The sequence below is a fragment of the Phalaenopsis equestris genome, unplaced genomic scaffold, assembly GCF_001263595.1.
Source record: "Phalaenopsis equestris unplaced genomic scaffold, ASM126359v1 Scaffold000226, whole genome shotgun sequence".
Taxonomy (NCBI): Eukaryota; Viridiplantae; Streptophyta; class Magnoliopsida; order Asparagales; family Orchidaceae; genus Phalaenopsis; species Phalaenopsis equestris.
In genome coordinates, this window is record NW_018164668.1 from 1,494,924 (window position 1) to 1,514,684 (window position 19,761).

At 36.0% G+C, this 19,761-nt stretch overlaps 1 protein-coding gene across 1 annotated transcript in view; it reads left to right on the forward strand.

Annotated features, from left to right (window-relative positions):
- Window positions 1-1,912: 1,912 nt before the first annotated feature.
- LOC110023715 (mitochondrial succinate-fumarate transporter 1) overlaps window positions 1,913-19,761 on the forward strand; it is a 33,041-nt gene continuing 15,192 nt past the window's right edge. The window contains exon 1 of the mRNA XM_020723257.1: window positions 1,913-2,399. Coding sequence (XP_020578916.1) covers window positions 1,983-2,399 — 417 coding nt within the window. The 5' untranslated portion in view covers window positions 1,913-1,982. The remainder of the gene's footprint in view (window positions 2,400-19,761) is intronic.

A 19,761-nucleotide genomic window follows, 5' to 3' on the forward strand; every position in this document is an offset into this window, starting at 1 on the left:
AACCTCCGTGGCAGTGAAATTATATGCATGTGTTTCTCTGATCCCTGAACCTGTCATTGATCTCAACACATCTGCATTCAACTCACTTATCCTTCTGCTGGAACAAAGAAGATGCTTATCACCACTTTCAGCCAAAAGGATGATTGTGATTTTCAATGAATTTCGTCACTGTCCAATTGCCTTCGAGATCAACAAAAAATCGAACTATGGTCTTACAACCAGTCCTCATGTCTGCTTTTTTGAACTTAACTGTGACCATGCTGTTAAGCTCTTTATTGTAGCCAGCTTTTCCATAAATATAATCTTTTGATCCTTGAGTTTCTTGGAGTTCGGCCAGTAGGTAGTATGGTCCTTCCAAACAGTGAATCCTACGTGATGTGCATAGGCACGATAGCTTTCATATGATTCTTACTCATTGTGGACAGTGCTGCTTAGAAACTTCTCTGCAATTGGTTCATTGCAAACATGTGCTGGCTCACATAACTGCATAACATCATGATAACATCAACATAACACCATAATAACACCAACATTTACATCAGACTAAGCCAACTATTATACCACAATAACAGTACTAAATCAAAGGCAAGTACCAACATAACATTGAAGTAATGTCAGGGTAACACCAGAATAACACAAGAGTAACACCAAACAAACACAAGCTTAAAACCATAATAGCACAAAAAATAACACCATTATAACACAAATAACAACAACACCCAATAACACTACATCAACACTAATATTTACATCAGACTAAGCCAACTTTTATACCACAGCAACTATTATACCACAGTAACAATACTAAAACAAAGGCAAGAACCAACATAACATTGAAGTAATATAACATTGGAGTAATACCAAAGTAACACCAGAATAACACAAGAGTAACACCAAACAAACACAAGCTTAACAACCATAATAACTAAAAAAAATATAATTATAACACAAATAACAACATTGTACAACAACACCCAATAACACTACATCAACACCAACATTTACATTAGGCTAAACCAACTATTATACCACAGCAACAATACTAAATCAAAGGCAAGAACCAACATAACATTGGAGTAATACTAGTGTAACACCAGAATAATACAAGAGTAACACAAAAACAAGCTTAACACCATAATAACACAAAAATCGCAGCAGTAAAACACCAAAAATTTTACCATATTAACAAAAATATTGCTGCCTTCCAAGAACTATACCAGTAAACTATAAATATAAACACCCCAAACAAAATGACAATACCACAAACACAAGGACAACCCTAATCTAACATAAAACTAGAGATCATTACAAACTCACTTGATCTTCAAAGTCCAGGCTGAATGATGGGTGTAATTCCTCCATCATCTCAATGTTCCTGGAGACATCCACCAAAATATTTCTTCAGCTGCAATAGAAGAGTACGTAGGCATGAAATATTTTTATGCTGGCGGGAAATTGTTTGGGTTTCGGTCGGGCCGGGTTTGTGTATTCATTTAGCCTGATTTCGTCGGTGGGCCCGACTTTTTCACGTGGCGGCATTTGATTGTACTACGCACGTAACTCTACGTGGGTAGTACTGAGACAATATTTCTTCGTCATTAACATGTATACTAACGACTATCCCTAATAAACTTGATTATTATGCTTTGATGATAGCTCTAGGCGGTGTTTGGCGGCAACAAGGATTTACGTCAACTAGGATTTATTAAATCCGATAAGTCTAATGAATATCAAGAGCTTAAATGGAGCTAGAGCAAATGAAGGAATAATTTCTTAAATCTGACTTGCAATTGAATTTATTAAATTCAAATATAGAAAAAGAGAAAAGAAAATAGAAGGTGAAAAAAAATTGATTTAATCTATTAATAGAATGCTGCCAATAGTCATAAAAATATGCTACAAAATTCAACAGTATTTTGGAATTTCACTGCCTTCTTACGACGCCGTAGCCTTATCCGCGGTCAAATTTTCCGCTCCCATTAATGGGAGCTCCTGCCGGCAATGGAGTCGGGGCTTCGGTCGGCGGGAAGAAGGAGTCGATCCCACCTTACGTGAGGGCGATATCCGGTTCTATTGGTGGGATTATGGAGGCGTGTTGTCTTCAACCGATCGACGTTATCAAGACAAGGCTGCAGCTGGATCATAGCGGCGCGTACCGCGGAATCGCCGACTGCGGGAAAACAGTAGCACGGACGGAGGGCGTTCGTGCGCTTTGGAAAGGCTTGACCCCCTTCGCCACTCACCTCACTCTCAAGTATGCCCTCCGAATGGGCTCCAATGCTCTCTTCCAGTCCGCGTTCAAGGATTCGGCTACGGGAGATTTGTCCCAACGTGGCAGATTGATGTCCGGTTTCGGGGCCGGTGTACTTGAGGCCCTCGTCATTGTCACCCCCTTTGAGGTAAGGCTTCCATTGAAACTACTTTCCATCAATCAACGATATGCATCTCGTTTATTACTTTTTATATGTTAGAATTTTCATCCTCTGCTGTTTCTTTTGATTTAATGGAGCAACAATGCGACATGCCTTGCCGTGTGTGATAACAGTAATTGGCGTGATTTTTTGCTGTTTTGGAAAAAAGTTTCACGAGAGTTCAGATTGGACACAGTTTTATGATGGCTTTATGTGGTTTGTTTGGTGTTATTTTTCTAGGGCATTGGTTTTTTGGTTGTGGGTCAACTGTATTGACTGAAAATTTGGTGACATGCTTCTTGAAATGCTCATATAAGATTGGATGATGCTTGTGTCTCGAGAGTGCTGTATGATTGCTTGATTCCAGTGATAATTTCTGGAAGTGAGCATTGGCAAAACATACTGTTTTCTTGTATTTCTTATTGTGAAGGTTGTAGTGAATGAGCTTTGGAACATAGATTTTGTGCTTATTCTCAAGTTAGAATAAAGGATTTTGATTGTCAATCTTTCTGTATATGCTTAGAGATATTTAAGGGCTGTCTGGTAACAGCTTTAGTAATCCTGTAAAACTAGATTTACTAAATCCTGCCAGAAAATATAGATCTAGGAAAAAAATGAGGATTGAGAAGAAATTGAATTTACTAAATCTATGACTTCAAATTTGCCCTTTTTTGCTATCTAGTAGATTTAAGTTAAATCACACTTATCCGTTACCAGACAGCCCCTTAGTGTCGTAGTGAACTTTCACATGATTTGTTTTGGTCAGCTCATGAAGAATAGGGCATACTAACTACTTTAGTAAAATTATGCTATTCTGTGATTGAACACATCATCTTATGCATATCTCCTAAAATGCTTCCTCAGATTGGAGAAACTTTGATTGCCCCGCCCTGTGGAATTGATTTTTCCTAGGTTGGAGTACAAAAACTATGTGGAGTTAGTAATATCAAACTTCATTGTAGTTTAGGAATGCAATAGTATAACGATTCTTACTACGGGGATGATGACCACGAGAATGGTAATATTTTTTCTGTGATGAAGCTGGTTGAGATAGATTGAAAATGATAATATTTTCATGATAGAATGTAATACCTATAGAATGCATAAACCTATAGAATGCATAAAATAAATTGTTGACAAAATTAATATGGAGAGATTAGGAAGGTAAAAAAAGGTTGACTAAAGGTAACACAATCCTTAGGTATGCAAAATTATCGTGTAAATAGAGTTAACATGCCATGCAACAATTAATTGGAAAGAATGGAGAGTGCGGGTTCTTAAAGCAGGCCTCAGTTCTTGTGATAAGGCTAATGATGATATTTGGAATGGTGAAATTGGAAAGGATAGGGCACTTCAGATTCTACGAAAATAATTCTTCCTCGTCATGAAATAGTTTCTGTATGATTTCACAACCAAGTATTTCTATAGGAGCGCTACATAATATGTGCTTTGCAGTACAGGAATCTTTCTTGAACATTCTTTACCAAGGGAAATATCATTTTGTGGTTTCCTAGTTTTATGCTCCACCTTGCTTGAAAATAATAAAACTTAATTTTCTCAAATTTTTTATAACGAAGAAAGCTGCCAGGGATAATGTGTGGATGGGTTGTTGATTTATTCGCTAGTTGTTACATTTATGTGATCGCAAACTTGATTAACTGTAATGCTGTTTTTTTTCCATGAAATGTTTCAATCAATCCTTCCAAATATTGAATTTTTGAAATACAAGCCTTATTGACTTTTTAAAATGTAAATTGAATTATAAATGCACTCTATTTATGCCAACTCATGATTGTGGACTGCCATATTTTGCATTTAACTGCAGTTTTTGCCTAGCACCTCTTTTCCTCCTTTAATTATTATCTTCTAAACAATAGTGTGCCACCTTGCTTTTGCTGTTCATGTCTATATAACTTCAAGAGAGCGCTTTGAGACAATTTTCTTCTTATCTTATTGAAGATCACATACTTGATTAACTGTAATGCTGTCTTATCTCCATTAAATGTTTTCAATCAATCCTTCCAAGTATTGAGTTTTTAAAATGTAAATTAAATTATAAATGCACTCAATTTATGCTAACTCATGATTGTGGACTATCATGTCTTACATTTAACTGCAGTTTTTGCTTAGCGCCTCTCTTCCTCCTTTAATTATTAGGTTCTACACAATAGCGTGACCCGCCCTGCTTTCTTATTAATTATCTTCTTGAACATCTTAGGAGCAGTGTTCAATTTCTGTTTGATTCTTGTCGAGTGAAAACATTGACCAATGGCTGTTTTTAGCTGCTCATAAACGTAAAGGCTAACAAATATACTCTTATATTATTTGCTGAAAACTATGAAGTCACTGTGTTTTTGGAAAGTGTTGATGATTTCTTCCCTTCCCTCCGTTGAAAGTTTCAAACATGGAGCCAATTTTATGTTTTAAATTAATAAATCAAGGCGTAAAGTTGATTTTGGGAGCTAAACATTTTTGGAATTTAACCAGGGTGTGGTTACTAGGGACGATTTCTTTTTCTTGTTTAGCCGACCAAGAATCTTACGCTATGTTTAGATGCTAGGAATTTGAGTTAAAGGAAATGAAAAAAAGAAAACAATCATAAAGGTTTAAAACCTTAAATTCAATGGTTATGGATCCTTAGCCAATTCACGTTTATTTTTTCTTTTTAAATTAATTTCAAACCAAATAAAGCCTTAAGGTCCCATCTCTTTTTCAAAATGTTAGTAAGGAGCATGGTTTGGAAATGCATTTTTTTTCGAAGTTCTTGTTAAGATATAACTACAGTGTATTTGGAAGGGTTGTTGAGATGCTACACTCGGACTTGTTGCAGCTTGTTTGCTTAAACAAGTTGTGCTGACTAGCTGACAATGAAACTCACATGGATCTGGCTTTGGATTGAATGAAATATAGTGCTAGGATTAATAAAGGAAGAAATGGAAATTATTGGCAAATGAAGATTCAAATGCACCCTTGGAACGCTTCAGAAATGTGTAGCGGGTCTTTATCAGTAGTCTTTTGAGAGGTTAATCTCATATTTATAGGGAAGAAGAGGCACAAATAAGGTCAAATTCATCTTACCCATGTCTCCAACACTTCAAACTATTTAGAACTTATAAAGAAACTAACTATTGATAATCGGTCAACAACCCTCATTGCCATAAGGGTGCAGCTGCATTGCCACTTGCCTCCCTTTGCTAAAAGCAACATGTGTTAGATTATATAGCAGTAGACTTGCAGCGCTGACATTGTCACATGATTTTTAGGTCATACAATAAAGAATGGCTATTAATATGAAACTTATAATGCTCACAGAATATGTAAAATAATTTGACTAAATATTGATTTTGTTTATATATCTGCATAAGCATATTTCTGAAGAAATTTTGATTGTGTTTCTTGTTTTTCTTAACTGCAATTTTTTCTTAACATTACTCGATCAATTCAAATAACTAAAATAAACTTATAATAGTTAATCTATGCCTTGAGCTCACAGTCATAATGAATATGCATTCCACATTGAATTTCTGAGTCACAAGCTTTGAAATTCTTACTAATACTTTGTGGATTATTACCACCCTAATAGTCAATAGACCATAAATACTCACAAATATACATTTATCATCATCAAAATAAAATGTAAATCAAATTTGTGCTTATTAGCAATCTCCTATTTTTCATGATGATAAATCTTTATTTTTGGAACTTAAGGTGAGATGCAAGTAATCTTGCGTTTAATCATTGCAAGATTATATAAATTTAAATGGTTGGATGACTCAAATTTATGTGTTAGGATAGAAACAAGTATCAAGTCATAAACCCATTATAGCACTTTAATTTCTCCATTATATGTTCACATACTACACTTTATTATTTATCCCTCTTAGGCAATGTTTAATAGAATGCAAAAAGTCGATACCGAAATCAAGAGTCATTTATACAATCAAGTACAGAGGTACAACATGAGAAGAAAGATATTAATAAATAATTCAAACTGATATATCAAGAAAGGAAGAAAATCAATTCAATACTGGCTATAATAAAAAAAAATAAAGTAAGTGATAAAGAATATATAAACACTATCAAATAAAAAGAAACTTAGTGAAGGTATAATAAGATAAACAATGAATAAGATGAAAAATATTGAGAAAGATGGTCAGGAAGTGAGTTATTTTCGTGAGAAAAATTGAAATTCAGAATTAGTTTTATTTTAGGATGGACCTAAAATGTAATTTGAAAAGCTTTGATAGTGTTAGCAATGTTGTGTGAGGAAAAATGAGAGAGAGGTGAAGATGAAAAATAGTGTTTCAACCCCCAGTTCTAGAACATTAAATCACTAGACAAATTCTAAGAGGGTGTAGTCATGCAGGTCCACCTATGGAGCCTTACAGATTCGCTTGGTCATATAGGATCACGTTCGTCATCACATATCTCAATATAACAATCGCGAGTCTCTTTAACTAAGAATATTATTTATTATAATGCAATTTATTGTGATAAACATAGAATAACATATCATTTTTGTTGTAATAATTTTTTAATAAAATAGGAATTTTTTATATGATGTCATAAACATCGTTTAATAATTATAGGTTTATTCTAGGAATATAAAAAATACAATCCAATGACTAATTTTTTAAGATCTATCATACTAAGCTGTATCCTAACTTTAACAAAATTGTTCTTCAGATAAGGGCTCACTAAATATGTCTATGAATTGATGCCTAGCTCCAGTATACTTCACCTAAACAATTTTTCTATTAACATGATTGTTAATGGTGGAGTCAATATTTTTAATTATCTAAGTTATTAGATCTTTTTGACTACAATATCCTAAACGGGAGGGTACCACGAAGTTATGAATAGAAGGTACTATAAAATCCTAAATAAATGTTACAACAAAAATTTACAATGAAAACTACAAAAATATTCAATGATGGTTGATTAGGGCTGCAAATGAATTTAGTCAAATCGAGTAGGAGGCTATTCGAGTTCGAGCTATGTAACAAAAAACCCTTTTAAACTCGGCTTGAGCTCAATTTGAGCTTCTAGGATAGTGCTCAAGTTTAGTTTGTTTAAATTCATTTTTTTTTCAAGTGCACTTTTAGTTTTGCTTGAGCTTGGTTCATTTAATGGTTACCGACCCTTTAAACGAGCAACTCTTTTAGCCTTCATGAGTCGAACTTGTTAAATCCTATCAATTTTTTTAAAAGGGTGGCTAGTTTAGCCTTTATCTAATCGAGCTTTTTTTTGTTTCAAATGAAATTTTAATTTAAGATAAAAATATTTTTTTATACTTCAATTTAATTTTAGTAACTATTTTAAAAAAGACATTAAGTTTTTGAAAGTTACTCTATGCGGAGATTCCAGAACGCCTAAATGACTTCAGACTTACACAACTAGGCTTTATTGCAAATTTGTTTTGTTTTTCAAACTACGTAAAAGTTATTATTTTAGAGTCATAATAGTCGAGGTCTAAACTGTGACGCCCAGTACATAGTCGGTCCCTCTTGGACCGGCTGATTGCAATCCCGTCAGCCTCGTTGACCTCATTTTGAGGTCATTACTCTTTTCCTTAAGATCCTAGGATTTAGCTCTAGGGGTTCATATTGACTATCTTAGAAAATTAGTATTGGAATTCATCCTCTTAGAAATTCCACACACCTCCTATTTCTCTTGTGATGTCCCACATTGATGATCTCAAAACCATCGTCGTATGGTCGAGTGGTTAAGGACTATCATGTAGAGACTCAGAGAGAAGTTTCCAATAGGATCTCAAGCCATAGGAAAACCTCTTCAGGACTTTATCATCACACACACACACAAAATGCACAAAATTCACTAAGTTGCACAAGATCTGACTAAAATTGAACTTAAAGGATGGGTGAAAATGCGAATGTCTCCGGACGACCTCCGACGATAAAATGGACTGTGCCAACGCGTCCGGGACATCAATTTTAGCAAGAAAAGACACCCATATTGCTATAAATTTTGACACGAGCAAATTGCACGCAAATCGATGAATTCATTAAAAAGACCACTGACGAAGAAACAGACAACACCAACGCGTCCGAAACATCAGAATTACCTAAAAAGGACATCCATTTTGTTATGCTGTGACGCACGAATAAAAGGTACAAATCAAATTTTATTTCTGTAATGTTGTAATATTAAATATTTTATATTTATATTATTAGTTATAATAATATTTATAATTCTAAACCCTATTTATCCCTTTACACTCCCTTTACACGCATACTTAGCCCCCATTTGATCCCACAGCTCGACCAGCCGCTTGGCTCGCCCCCCTCTCGTGCGAACCCTAGATCTCACGAGCGATCCACGCGGCGATCTTCCTCTCTCTTAACTGTTCTCCTTCCTCGCGTGGCCAGCGATCTCTCTCTCACTCGATGCTCCAATCGTGGGAGCTCGGCTGGCCGACCCTTCTTCTCTCGAGGCTTTACTTTCTCCTTATTTATGGTGACGATTCACTCCTATTTTTTTGATTCGACCATCAGTGAGGTTGGTAGGTGGCTGTCCCCCTCTCATTTCTGCCTATAAAAAAAACTTTCTAAAGTATTGTTTTGGGTTGTTGAAAATTTTGAGAGAGAAATGAAGGCTGAGATTGTTTTGCTAGTGCTAGTTGCTAGTTGCTGTTTAAGGCTCTTAGGGGAAGGCTCGGTCGAAATTCCTTCTCGGCTAGGTTCTTGTGTGCTGAAACAAGAAAGAGAAATCTGAGAGGAGAAAATAAATCTCTCTCTAAACCTTAACCTCCTACAATCTTCTCTCCAAAAGCTCCCTACAATCTCCAAATACAACGTTTTTATAGCACGAATTCAAAAATCCTTCCCAAATTTGTAAGAATCCCGCAGTAAAGAGTTTTTAAATCTAAAATTATACGCCAGTGTGACCACGCCCGATCGATGGCGTAATTACGCCGTGTTTCGGCGTGGCTACGCCAGTCCTGCTGTCGCGCGGGCCTTTTCAATGATTGGGCATGACCGAGCCTGAATACAGCGTGACCACATTACTCAAGTGACACGATAACATGACCATTGACGGGGCAGTTAAAGAAAGACAATTTTAATTGGGGGGAAGCAACCACAAATATTTGAGCTTCTGAAGAGGACCGTGACTAATGTACTGGTACTAGCGCTTATAGACTTCAGTAAACCATTTGTGGTGGAGATGGATGCCTCAGGATACAGATTGGGAGTAGTGTTCATGCAAGATTATCAATCAATTGCCAACTTCAGTCGGGTTCTTACAGTCAGTGCGAGGCTAAAGTCAATATATGAACGAGAATCGATTGCAATTGTCTTGGCCATTTAAAAGTGGCGCCCTACCTGTTGGGACGACATTTAGGACAGATCAGAGGAGTTTGAAGTATCTTCTAGAGTAGCAGATGACGACTGAGGAGCATCATAGATGGTTATCCAAGCTGCTGGATTGTATGCTAACTTGAAGAAATGTTCGTTTGCTCTATTACAGGTGGAGTACCAAGGAAATGTTGTAGCTAGGACAGGGGTAGCAGCGGATCAATCCAAGATTAGGCGATGATTGATTGGCCTTTGCAGAGGAATTTGAGGGAGTCGAGCGGATTCTTGGGACTCATAAGCTACTACCGAAAGTTCGTGAGAGGATGTGGCACGATGACATGACCATTTACGGGGCAGTTGAAGAAAGACAATTTTAATTAGGGGAAATCAACCACATATATTTGAGTTTCGAAGAGGACCGTGACTAATGTACTGATACTAGCGCTTCTAGACTTCAGTAAATCATTTGTGGTGGAGATGGATGCCTCAGAATACGGATTGGGAGCAGTGCTCATGCAAGATTAGCAACCAATTGCCAACTTCAGCCGGGTTCTTACAGTCAGAGCGAGGCTAAAATCAGTATATGAACTAGAATTGATTGCGATTGTCTTGGCCATTTAAAAGTGGCGCCCTACCTGTTGGGATGACATTTAGGACATACCAGAGGAGTTTGAAGTATCTTCTAGAGTAGCGGATGACGACAGAGGAGCATCAGAGATGGTTATCTAAGCTACTGGATTGTATGCTAATTTGAAGAAATGTTCGTTTGCTCAATTACAGGTGGAGTACCTAGGAAATGTTGTGGCCAGGACAGGGGTAGCAGCGGATCAAACCAAGATTAGGTGATGGTTGATTGGCCTTTGCAGAGGAATTTCAAGGAGTCGAGAGGATTCTTGGGACTCATAAGCTATTACCGAAAGTTCGTGAGAGGATGTGGCACGATAACATGACTATTGACAGGGCAGTTGAAGAAAGACAATTTTAATTGGGGGGACACAACCACAGGCATTTGAGCTTCTGAAGAGGACCGTGACTAATGTGACTAGCGCTTCTAGACTTCAGTAAACCATTTGTGGTGGAGATGGATGCCTCATGATACGGATTGGGAGTAGTGTTCATGCAAGATTAGCAATCAATTGCCAACTTCAGCCGGGTTCTTACAGTCAGAGCGAGGCTAAAGAGGCTAAAGTCAGTATATGAACGAATTGATTGCGATTGTCTTGGCCATTTAAAAGTGGCGCCCTACTTGTTGGGATGACATTTAGAACAAATCAGAGGAGTTTGAAGTATCTTCTAGAGTAGCGGATGACGATTGAGGATCATTAGAGATGGTTGTCCAAGCTATTGGGGTATGATTTCAAGATTTAGTACCGGCCAGGATTGGAGAGCAAGACAGTTGTCACATCATTGAGAAAGGCGGAGGAACCCCGATTGACTGCCCTATCGGTACCCTTTATCCTAGATTGGGAGGCCTTGACACAGTAAAATGAAAGGGATGAGGAGCTGAGGAAAATAAGGTAATTACTATATTATTTGAACAGTTATCTAGGATATGCATTGAGGGGTCAACAAATGCTTCACTAGGGGTGATTCATGCTTCCAAGTCATGGGAGTATATTCCTAGATTATTACAAGAGTTTCATGACAGTGCGATCGGGGGACATTCAGGGGTGCAAAAGGCCTATAGTCGTCTTGTTCATTTAAAAAATTTCATCGAGATACTTTGGGCCTTATGAGGTGATAACACACATCGGGGCAGTGACCTATCGTTTGAGGTTACTACCATCATCAGCACTATACGCAGTCCTCCATGTATCCCAACAGAAACGAGTTATTGGAGATTACACACCCTCATCTACACTATCGCCTGCCCAGAGGACTTGGAGGTGATTCTGGAGTTATTAGAGATCGAAGGAGTGCACCGAGGAGTAAGGTGAGTGAAGGAGGTATTGGTTAAGTGGAAATGACTGTCAAATTATGAAGCAACATAAGAGCCTTACGAGGCGATCCACAAACAGTTTACGTCCTTCACCTTGAGGACAAAGTGCTTTTTTGGGAGGAGAGTAATGTTACGCCCAGTATGCAGCAGGTCCCTTCTGGACCGACCGATTGCAATCTCGTTGGCCCACAGACGGGTCCACCCTTATCGCAGGAAGAATGGGAGGGAGCTGGGCGAGGCACAGAGGAAGGAAAGGGTGGGGTCTACTAGGGCCATAATCACATATTCAAGGAGGAATTGTGGGGAGTTTGGAGGGAAGTTTAAAAGTAAAGTTTTCAAATGTTGTACGAGAACTCTATTAAGGTGGAAGCTAGGGCTTGTTTTATTTTTTCATGCATGTTTTTTGTGGTTGTTGTTTGCTTTCTTCTTGTGGTATTTCTAGCGACATATAGGGTGTGAAATAGATGATCTACTTCTCGAATAGTAGATCAGCCCTGTATCTTACTTGTTTTCTTTTGATTTTTGTAATAACCGTCCTTAGTTGTGTTTTTTAACCTATCTATTGCGATTTTGTCGTGATTTGTTCGGTGATTTCAGTGCTGAGGCGTATCGTAAACATACTTGGTGATAAATAGTGAGGGAGAATTTGCTTGGTTTACTTGCTGCATCCACTCAACTGGGTCTCGACAATATGAATTAAATATATAAACAAAATTTAAGTAATAAATAAATTATGCATAAAATTTATAAACAAGATAAATTCAACAAATAATATATAAACAATTTGAATTAAACAAAAATATTTAACCAATATATACACTTTAGGGAAAATCATGCATATTTTAAAACTTTTTAATTTAATTTGTATGAATTTAAACATGAACTAAGTTTATATTAAACAAGAGCTAAATTATTATATTTAAACTTGAAAGACAATCTCACAAATCCAAAATATCCAACATGGTAGCACAAATACTCGACAAATATAATTACAAAAATAACATGTCTAACAAAAAGACTCGAGCTTTATATCAAATGTTATTTTGAGTCTTAATCAGATTTTTTATGAGCATTAATCAAGCTTCTTAATAATATTGTTCATAAGATTTAAATAATGCTCGTTTATGAGCATGAATGAGTCGAGAAGCAGATGTTCAAGGTTATCCTTTTAACAATCAAGTATATACAAAAGTGTTTGATTAATTAATCAAATGATTATGAACGAGATTTAATGGAGTCGGGCCACGGTAACTTATCAAACTATCGGTTCATTTTTAGTCAGATTATTGATTATTAATATTGAAATGTGAACTTTTATTATAAAAATATAGGGCTATAAATGAACCAATGCACTTGATGAACACTGACTCGGCTCAATTAATATTTAATCATGTTTGTTCAAATTAATAAATAAATAATTTTGAACCTATTTTTAAAACTTGAAAGTTTAATGAACCAAATTTGAAAATGGTCCAATTTGTTTGTTAATATTTATAAACAAACTCGTTTGTTGTTCAACAAGTAATATGTTAAATGCTTTATAATAATATGATATGCTATTTAAATAAAATTTGATTAACTATAAATTATTTAATTATATATTTATTAGTGCAGGTTATAATTTAATATCAATATGCATATAAAATTAATGCATTTTTTTATTTGAATGATCTAGTTTGTTAGTATCCATTTATGTTATGCGATTGTGAGAAATCTTACTTAAAACTTATAATCATTTAATTTACTTAAAATAAATTAGTTAGATGCAAATTTGAAATTTATTCAATTGCTTGTTTATTTAGATTTATAAAATTATTTGTTAATAATTTATAATATAAAAATTAAATGTTCATCGAATTTTTTAGTTTGCTTACTAGCCTTATATGAAACATCAACTATAATTTAAATTTTTAATTTTATATAAAAAATGAAGTACTTATTGGAATTTTTAGCTTATTCAATAAAAATAAACAAGCCAAGTAAAAATCAATTATGATCATTAAAAAATTTAAACAAGTCATGTATGAATATATATGTGAAAGCTCGGCTCAAATTCAAATCGAACATGAACAAATTATGATTCTAATAAGCAAAGTCTCTTTGATGACATACTCAACTCGGCTCAACTTGATTCTCCCTAATAAACTAGTAAACACATTTAATTCTTACTTAATCATAAGAAAATAAAGAGAAGATAGACAGCAGAGGAAAAGAGAAGGGCAGTGAGGATAATTAAAGGTAAGGAGAAACATCATTAATGCCTTTTCTTAGTTCAACATTTGTGGTAAATTTTTCTTCTTAGTCGTTAGCAGAAACAAAGTGATATATTTTTCTTTATTTTATAAATGTAATCATATGTTTTCTTTTTGAAACCTAGTAAAATATTTGATCCTAGTGCTTTTGTGGACCTAGGTGCTCTAATTTGTGTCTTATGCTTTAGATTTTGTGTTATTTTTCTCTTAATCCTCTTGAATTTTTACTCAATGATTTATATTTATCCTAATAGTATTTTCTTATCTTGATGTACTTTTCTCTAGATTTTGGATAAAATTCTTCGTTAGGCTAATTCCTTTGATATCATCACATTTGATTGGAATTTTATTTAGATGAATGCTATAGTTTTCTAATAGCCGTTTTAGTCAAAACATCATTAATAGCCGTTTTAGTCAAAGGTAAGGAGAAACATCATTAATGGCTTTTCTTAGTTCAACATTTGGGTAAATTTTTCTTCTTAGTCGTTAGCAGAAACAAAGTTATATATGTTTCTTTATTATATAAATGTAATCATATGTTTTCTTTTTGAAACCTAGTAAAATATTTGATCCTAGTGCTTTTGTAGACCTAGGTGCTCTAATTTGTGTCTTATGCTTTAGATTTTGTGTTATTTTTCTCTTAATCCTCTTGAATTTTTACTCAATGATTTATATTTATCCTAATAGTATTTTCTTATCTTGATGTACTTTTCTCTAGACTTGGATAAAATTCTTCGTTGGGCTAATTCCTTTGATATTATCACATTTGATTGGAATTTTATTTAGATGAATGCTATAGTTTTCTAATAGCCGTTTTAGTCAAAACATTTGAGCTGCACAACTAATTGCAATAATGTTTTTTATTGGCATATTTGATGGAGTTGAATTTTATTTTTCTACTAGACTAAAAAATTGTAACAAGATTCTCTTTCGATGCACTCTGCAACTAGCAAAATTGACAGTAGTGTAGTTTAAAAGTTCACTTGAACATGAAATTTTAAAATAATAAAGTCTTACTGTTTTCCTATAGGATATATAATGAATTTCCTATTTGTAACTAGAGGAGCTTCTTTTAGGATTTCCTTAAAAACATGCACCCATATAAATATTGAACTTAATATTTTCCCTATTAATGTTGAGATAAATAAATGAGCTCATTATATCTTTATAAAGCTTTGGGACAAAGTTTTTTTGTTCATCCTTATGAAGCTTCTGAGGGTGGCTCATAAGGGTACTGGTTAGATCCTTAATGTACTTTGAAAACCTCTATTATAAATCTTTTGATTAGATCCTTAAGGTACTTTGTTTAACTTATGAAGATGCCATATTCATTTTAACTTATCGTAGAATCTAAAAAAATGGTTGAATATGCTCATTAATTTAAAGTTCCTATTCATAGACTTAACAAACTGAAACCTGAAAGATTTATTAGTGACAAAATTGGAGAATTGTTGATTGTGCTTCATTCTGATATTTATGCTTATAATGGCTTCGAATATGAAATATACAAAATATGAGAGTACAATTAACTACAAAACAAATTGGGGAGTAGGTAGTTTGGATCCTATGGATCTGCGAGGTACCAATGAAGAAAGGAATTATGCATAAAAGAGGGTGGAAGCTGAGGAGGTGTGGGTTATGGTTGAGGTGGTATTTTTGAGCATTTCCTACTTTCCTCGAGTGAATGAATGGATGTCATCTTTTTTTATCTCATCTGGTAATTTTTTTAAAGACTACACTTGGTTTATTATGTTGAGAATATTTGTAAGTTAACCTGTGGTTATTAACGGTGTGCAAGTTTGATTATTTTTCAGCCTTTCTTTTTATGAAATAGTTGTCAATTTCAACATATTTTGTATAGTCATGTTGCATGGAATTATGCACGATTTTGATGGCTGGCTGACAAGTTATCATGGTAGTTTTATGGAACTTTTTTACTAAACCTTTCAATCTTTTAGGTTAATTTTTAGCCGTTGCTATTTGTAGATTCTAATTAAGGCAATAGATTTAAACTCGACTTTTGTACTACAGCTTACTGTCACATTTTATTTTATACTTACTCAAATCATGAGGTTGCCTCATCTGAATGTCCAATATCCTGAATTTGATATCCTACCAACCATAGAACCTGCATCATTTGCATTTGTATGCTTCAAGGTTTGAATTTTCCTTTCTTTGAATAGAATATATTTACTAGAGTTTTTTCTTTAAATAATATAGAATTCTACTTGCTTAATAACATATGCAATATTAGGTCTTTTATGCGCAATGTAATGATAAATCTTCCCATAAGTCTTTAATAGAAGATTTTTTCTGCCGCTTTCATCTAGTGCATATAATTCCAAAGTTTACAAAAAAATAATGTGAAAAGTAAACATTATTGTTTAAATTAAGTAGGAAATTATAACCAACCAAAATTGAAATCTAAAATTGCAACAAAAACAATACTAATTCAAGTTTGAGTTGGATCCAGGGGTAGTGATGGACGACTATGCAGGTAGGAAGGTGGCGGCAAGTGGTTGGAGTGATTGGGGTGTTGGCAAGATGCATTGGTAGCATAGGGGCTGCTGTGACGATGTTGCGATGACAACAGGGTAGAAATAGTGATTGAAGTGATTGGGCGAGTATGTAGGTAGGAAGGTGACGGCAAGTGGTTGGAGTGATTGGGGCGTTGGCAGGATGCATTGGTAGCATAGGGGTTGTGAGGGCTACTGTGAGGATGCTGCGGTGACAACAGGGTAGAAATAGTGGTTGCAGGAATTTGGTAGGGCGACAGTAGTAGGCTAAGTGCAGTAGGGTAGACAAAGGTGGTTGGTGGCTGGATCTGCAAGAGAACATCAATGAGAGGCAATCCTAGGTGGCTAGCTGTTATATCTGTGTAAGGATAACAAGATGGCAGGTGGCTGGCTCTACATAAGGACAACAAGAAGCTGTTGTTCCAGGTTGCTGCAACAATGGAGTATGATTGCGACAATGAAGGGAAGGATACAGGAGAAGGGTAGATGAGGATAACCACCACTTAGGTGGTGAGATATTGTTGGAGCACTACTCAAACTCTTGTATACAACCCTAGACTAGAAAAAAGTGACGTTGGTTGTTGTTTTGAACAAAAAACATGCAAAAATTGCCCTATAACACAACAAAAGCAACAAAAATAGTTCTACGGTAAATAAAAGTGCAACCTGCTCCCATTAGGAGGAAATTTCCTGCCTGGAAAGATAGAGTGGTCCGAACAAATTTAGACGTTGAAAATGACACGCCAAGGGCGCCTCATGTCAGTCTCCCCTGGTTGGGGGAGCTTTGATTTCATTCGTTGAAGTTTCAGTCACCTCAAAGTATGAAATCAAATCAAAAACATTGAAGCTAGTGGAACTGCTGTAACTTCACAGAAAGTCAATTCTGCAGCCGTTGTCATTCCTAAGCTTATTTTGATAGAATAAGTATCTATCCTCTTTTAGCATAAGAACTGGAGTTGCATGTGAACATAGATTTTCACAAAGTAACTTTTGAGCCATTAAATATGTAATTTGTTTCTCGCATTCCTCATAGTTGACTGTGTATAAGATAAATAAATTTGCTTGAAAGAGTTAGCTCTGGAATGTAATCAATGACATGCTAGACTATTTTCAGTGGCAACCACTCAATTTGTAAATTGTTGGTCATGAGGGCTGGCAATCCCTTTTTGGGTTGAACTCGACCTGTAAGATGTTGTGGTCACCTAGAGATGTTGTTGTCACTGGTGAAGTCTTAAAAACATATATTGTCTATAATATGTGTATAGGTACTTGCTCTACATCTCTTTTTTCATTTTGGCCCAGATAGTGATTTTGTAAAATAAATCTTATTACCAAAATCAAATAAGAAGTTACAAGTAACCAAAACAGAAATCTGAAATTGCAACAAACATAACACTAGCTTAATCTAATGTTGGATTCGGGGGTGGTGATGGGTGGCTATGTAGGTAGGAAGGGAGCGACAAGTGGCTGGAGTGATTGTGGTGGGCATTGGCAGAATGCAGTGGTAGCAGGGGTTGTAGGGGCTGCTGTGAAGATGCTGGAAGGGCGGCGACAACAGGATGGAAATAGTGTATGGAGGATTTGGTAGGGTGGTGGTAGCAAGCTAAGTGGTAGTAAGGCAGACAAATGTTGCTGGCAGCTGGATCTGCATAGCATCAAGGAGCGACTGTCCTAGGTGGTTGGCGGCTGGATTTGCGAGAGAACATGGTGGCAGGCGGCTGGTTTTGCATGAGGACAAGGAGCGGTTGTCCTAGGTGGTTGTAATGGAGTATGATAGCAACAATGAGGAGGATATAGGAGAAGGGAAAATGAGGATAATTACCACCACAGGAGCAAGATACATCCGGAGCATCACTCGGACCCTGTATACAACCCTAGACAAGAAAACATAGATGTCGGCTCCTATCCCTAACAAACACATGAAAAAATTGCCCTAAAACACGACAAAAGTAACATAAAGCGGGTATTACTCCCAATAAGAGGGAATTCTTTGCTTGGAAGGACCGGCTGGTCCCACCTGTGCTTGGATCAAATCGGTCCAGACGTGGCAATTGCTGCATCAAAGCCGCTCCACGTCAGTCTCCCATGGTTGTGAGAGCTTTGACCTTATTTATCGGAGCTTTGACCTTATTTATCGGAGCTTTGACTCTATTCATCAATGCTTCTCTCTCCTCAAAGTATGGAATCAAATTAGGCAAGTTGAATGTAGCGAGACTGCTGTAACTTCCTGATAAGTCAATCCCACAGACAGACGACTGGTTCTGCATCAGGACAACAAGGAGTGGCTGTCCTAGGTGGCTATAATGGAGTATGATAGCAACAACGAGGAGGATAAAAGAGAAGGGCAAATGAGGATAATCATCACCATAGGAGCAAGATACATCCGATGCATCACTCGGACCTTGTATACAACCCTAGACGAGAAAAGAGAGATGTCGGCTCCTATCCCTAACAAACACATGTAAAAATTGCCCTAAAACACAACAAAAGCAACATAAAGCGGGTTTTATTCCCAATAAGAGGGAATTCCTTGCTTGGAAGGACTGGTTGGTCCCACCTGTGCTTGGATCGAATCGGTCCAGACGCGGCAATTGCTGCTTCAAAGGCGCTCCACATCAGTCTCCCATGGTTGGGAGAGCTTCGACCTTATTCATCGGAGCTTTGACCCTATTCGTCAAAGCTTCTATCTCCTCAAAGTGTGGAATCAAATCAGACACGTTGAATGTAGCGAGACTGCTGTAACTTCCTGATAAGTCAATCCCAAAGACATTGTCATTCCTAAGTATATCCTGATAGAATAAATATGTATCATATTCGTTAAAGCTTCTATCTCCTCAAAGTATGGAATCAAATCAGGCACGTTGAATGTAGCGAGACTGTTGTAATTTCCCGATAAGTCAATCTCGCAGTTGAGTACGAGGAATGGGAGAAACAAATTACAAACTTAATGGCTAAAGAGTTACTTTGTAAAAATTTATATCATATTTTAAATAATATGAGCTAGAGGTGCATATATAGCTCATATTATTTAAAATATGATATAAATTTTTACAAAGTAACTCTTTAGCCATTAAGTTTGTAATTTGTTTCTCCCATTCCTCGTACTCAACTGAGTGTATCTAATAAATAAATTCTCCAAGTAGAACTAACTCTGGAATGTGATCAATGGCAAACGCTCAATATGTAGACTGTCGGTCATGATGTTGTTGACCTCATTTTTGTGAGGTCTTAGTCTCCTACTCCCAGAACCCATAATCTAGCCTTAGGAGTTCCTGGTTGACCATCCTAGCGGACTAGCAATGGAGCCCACCTCCCATAGAACTTCAA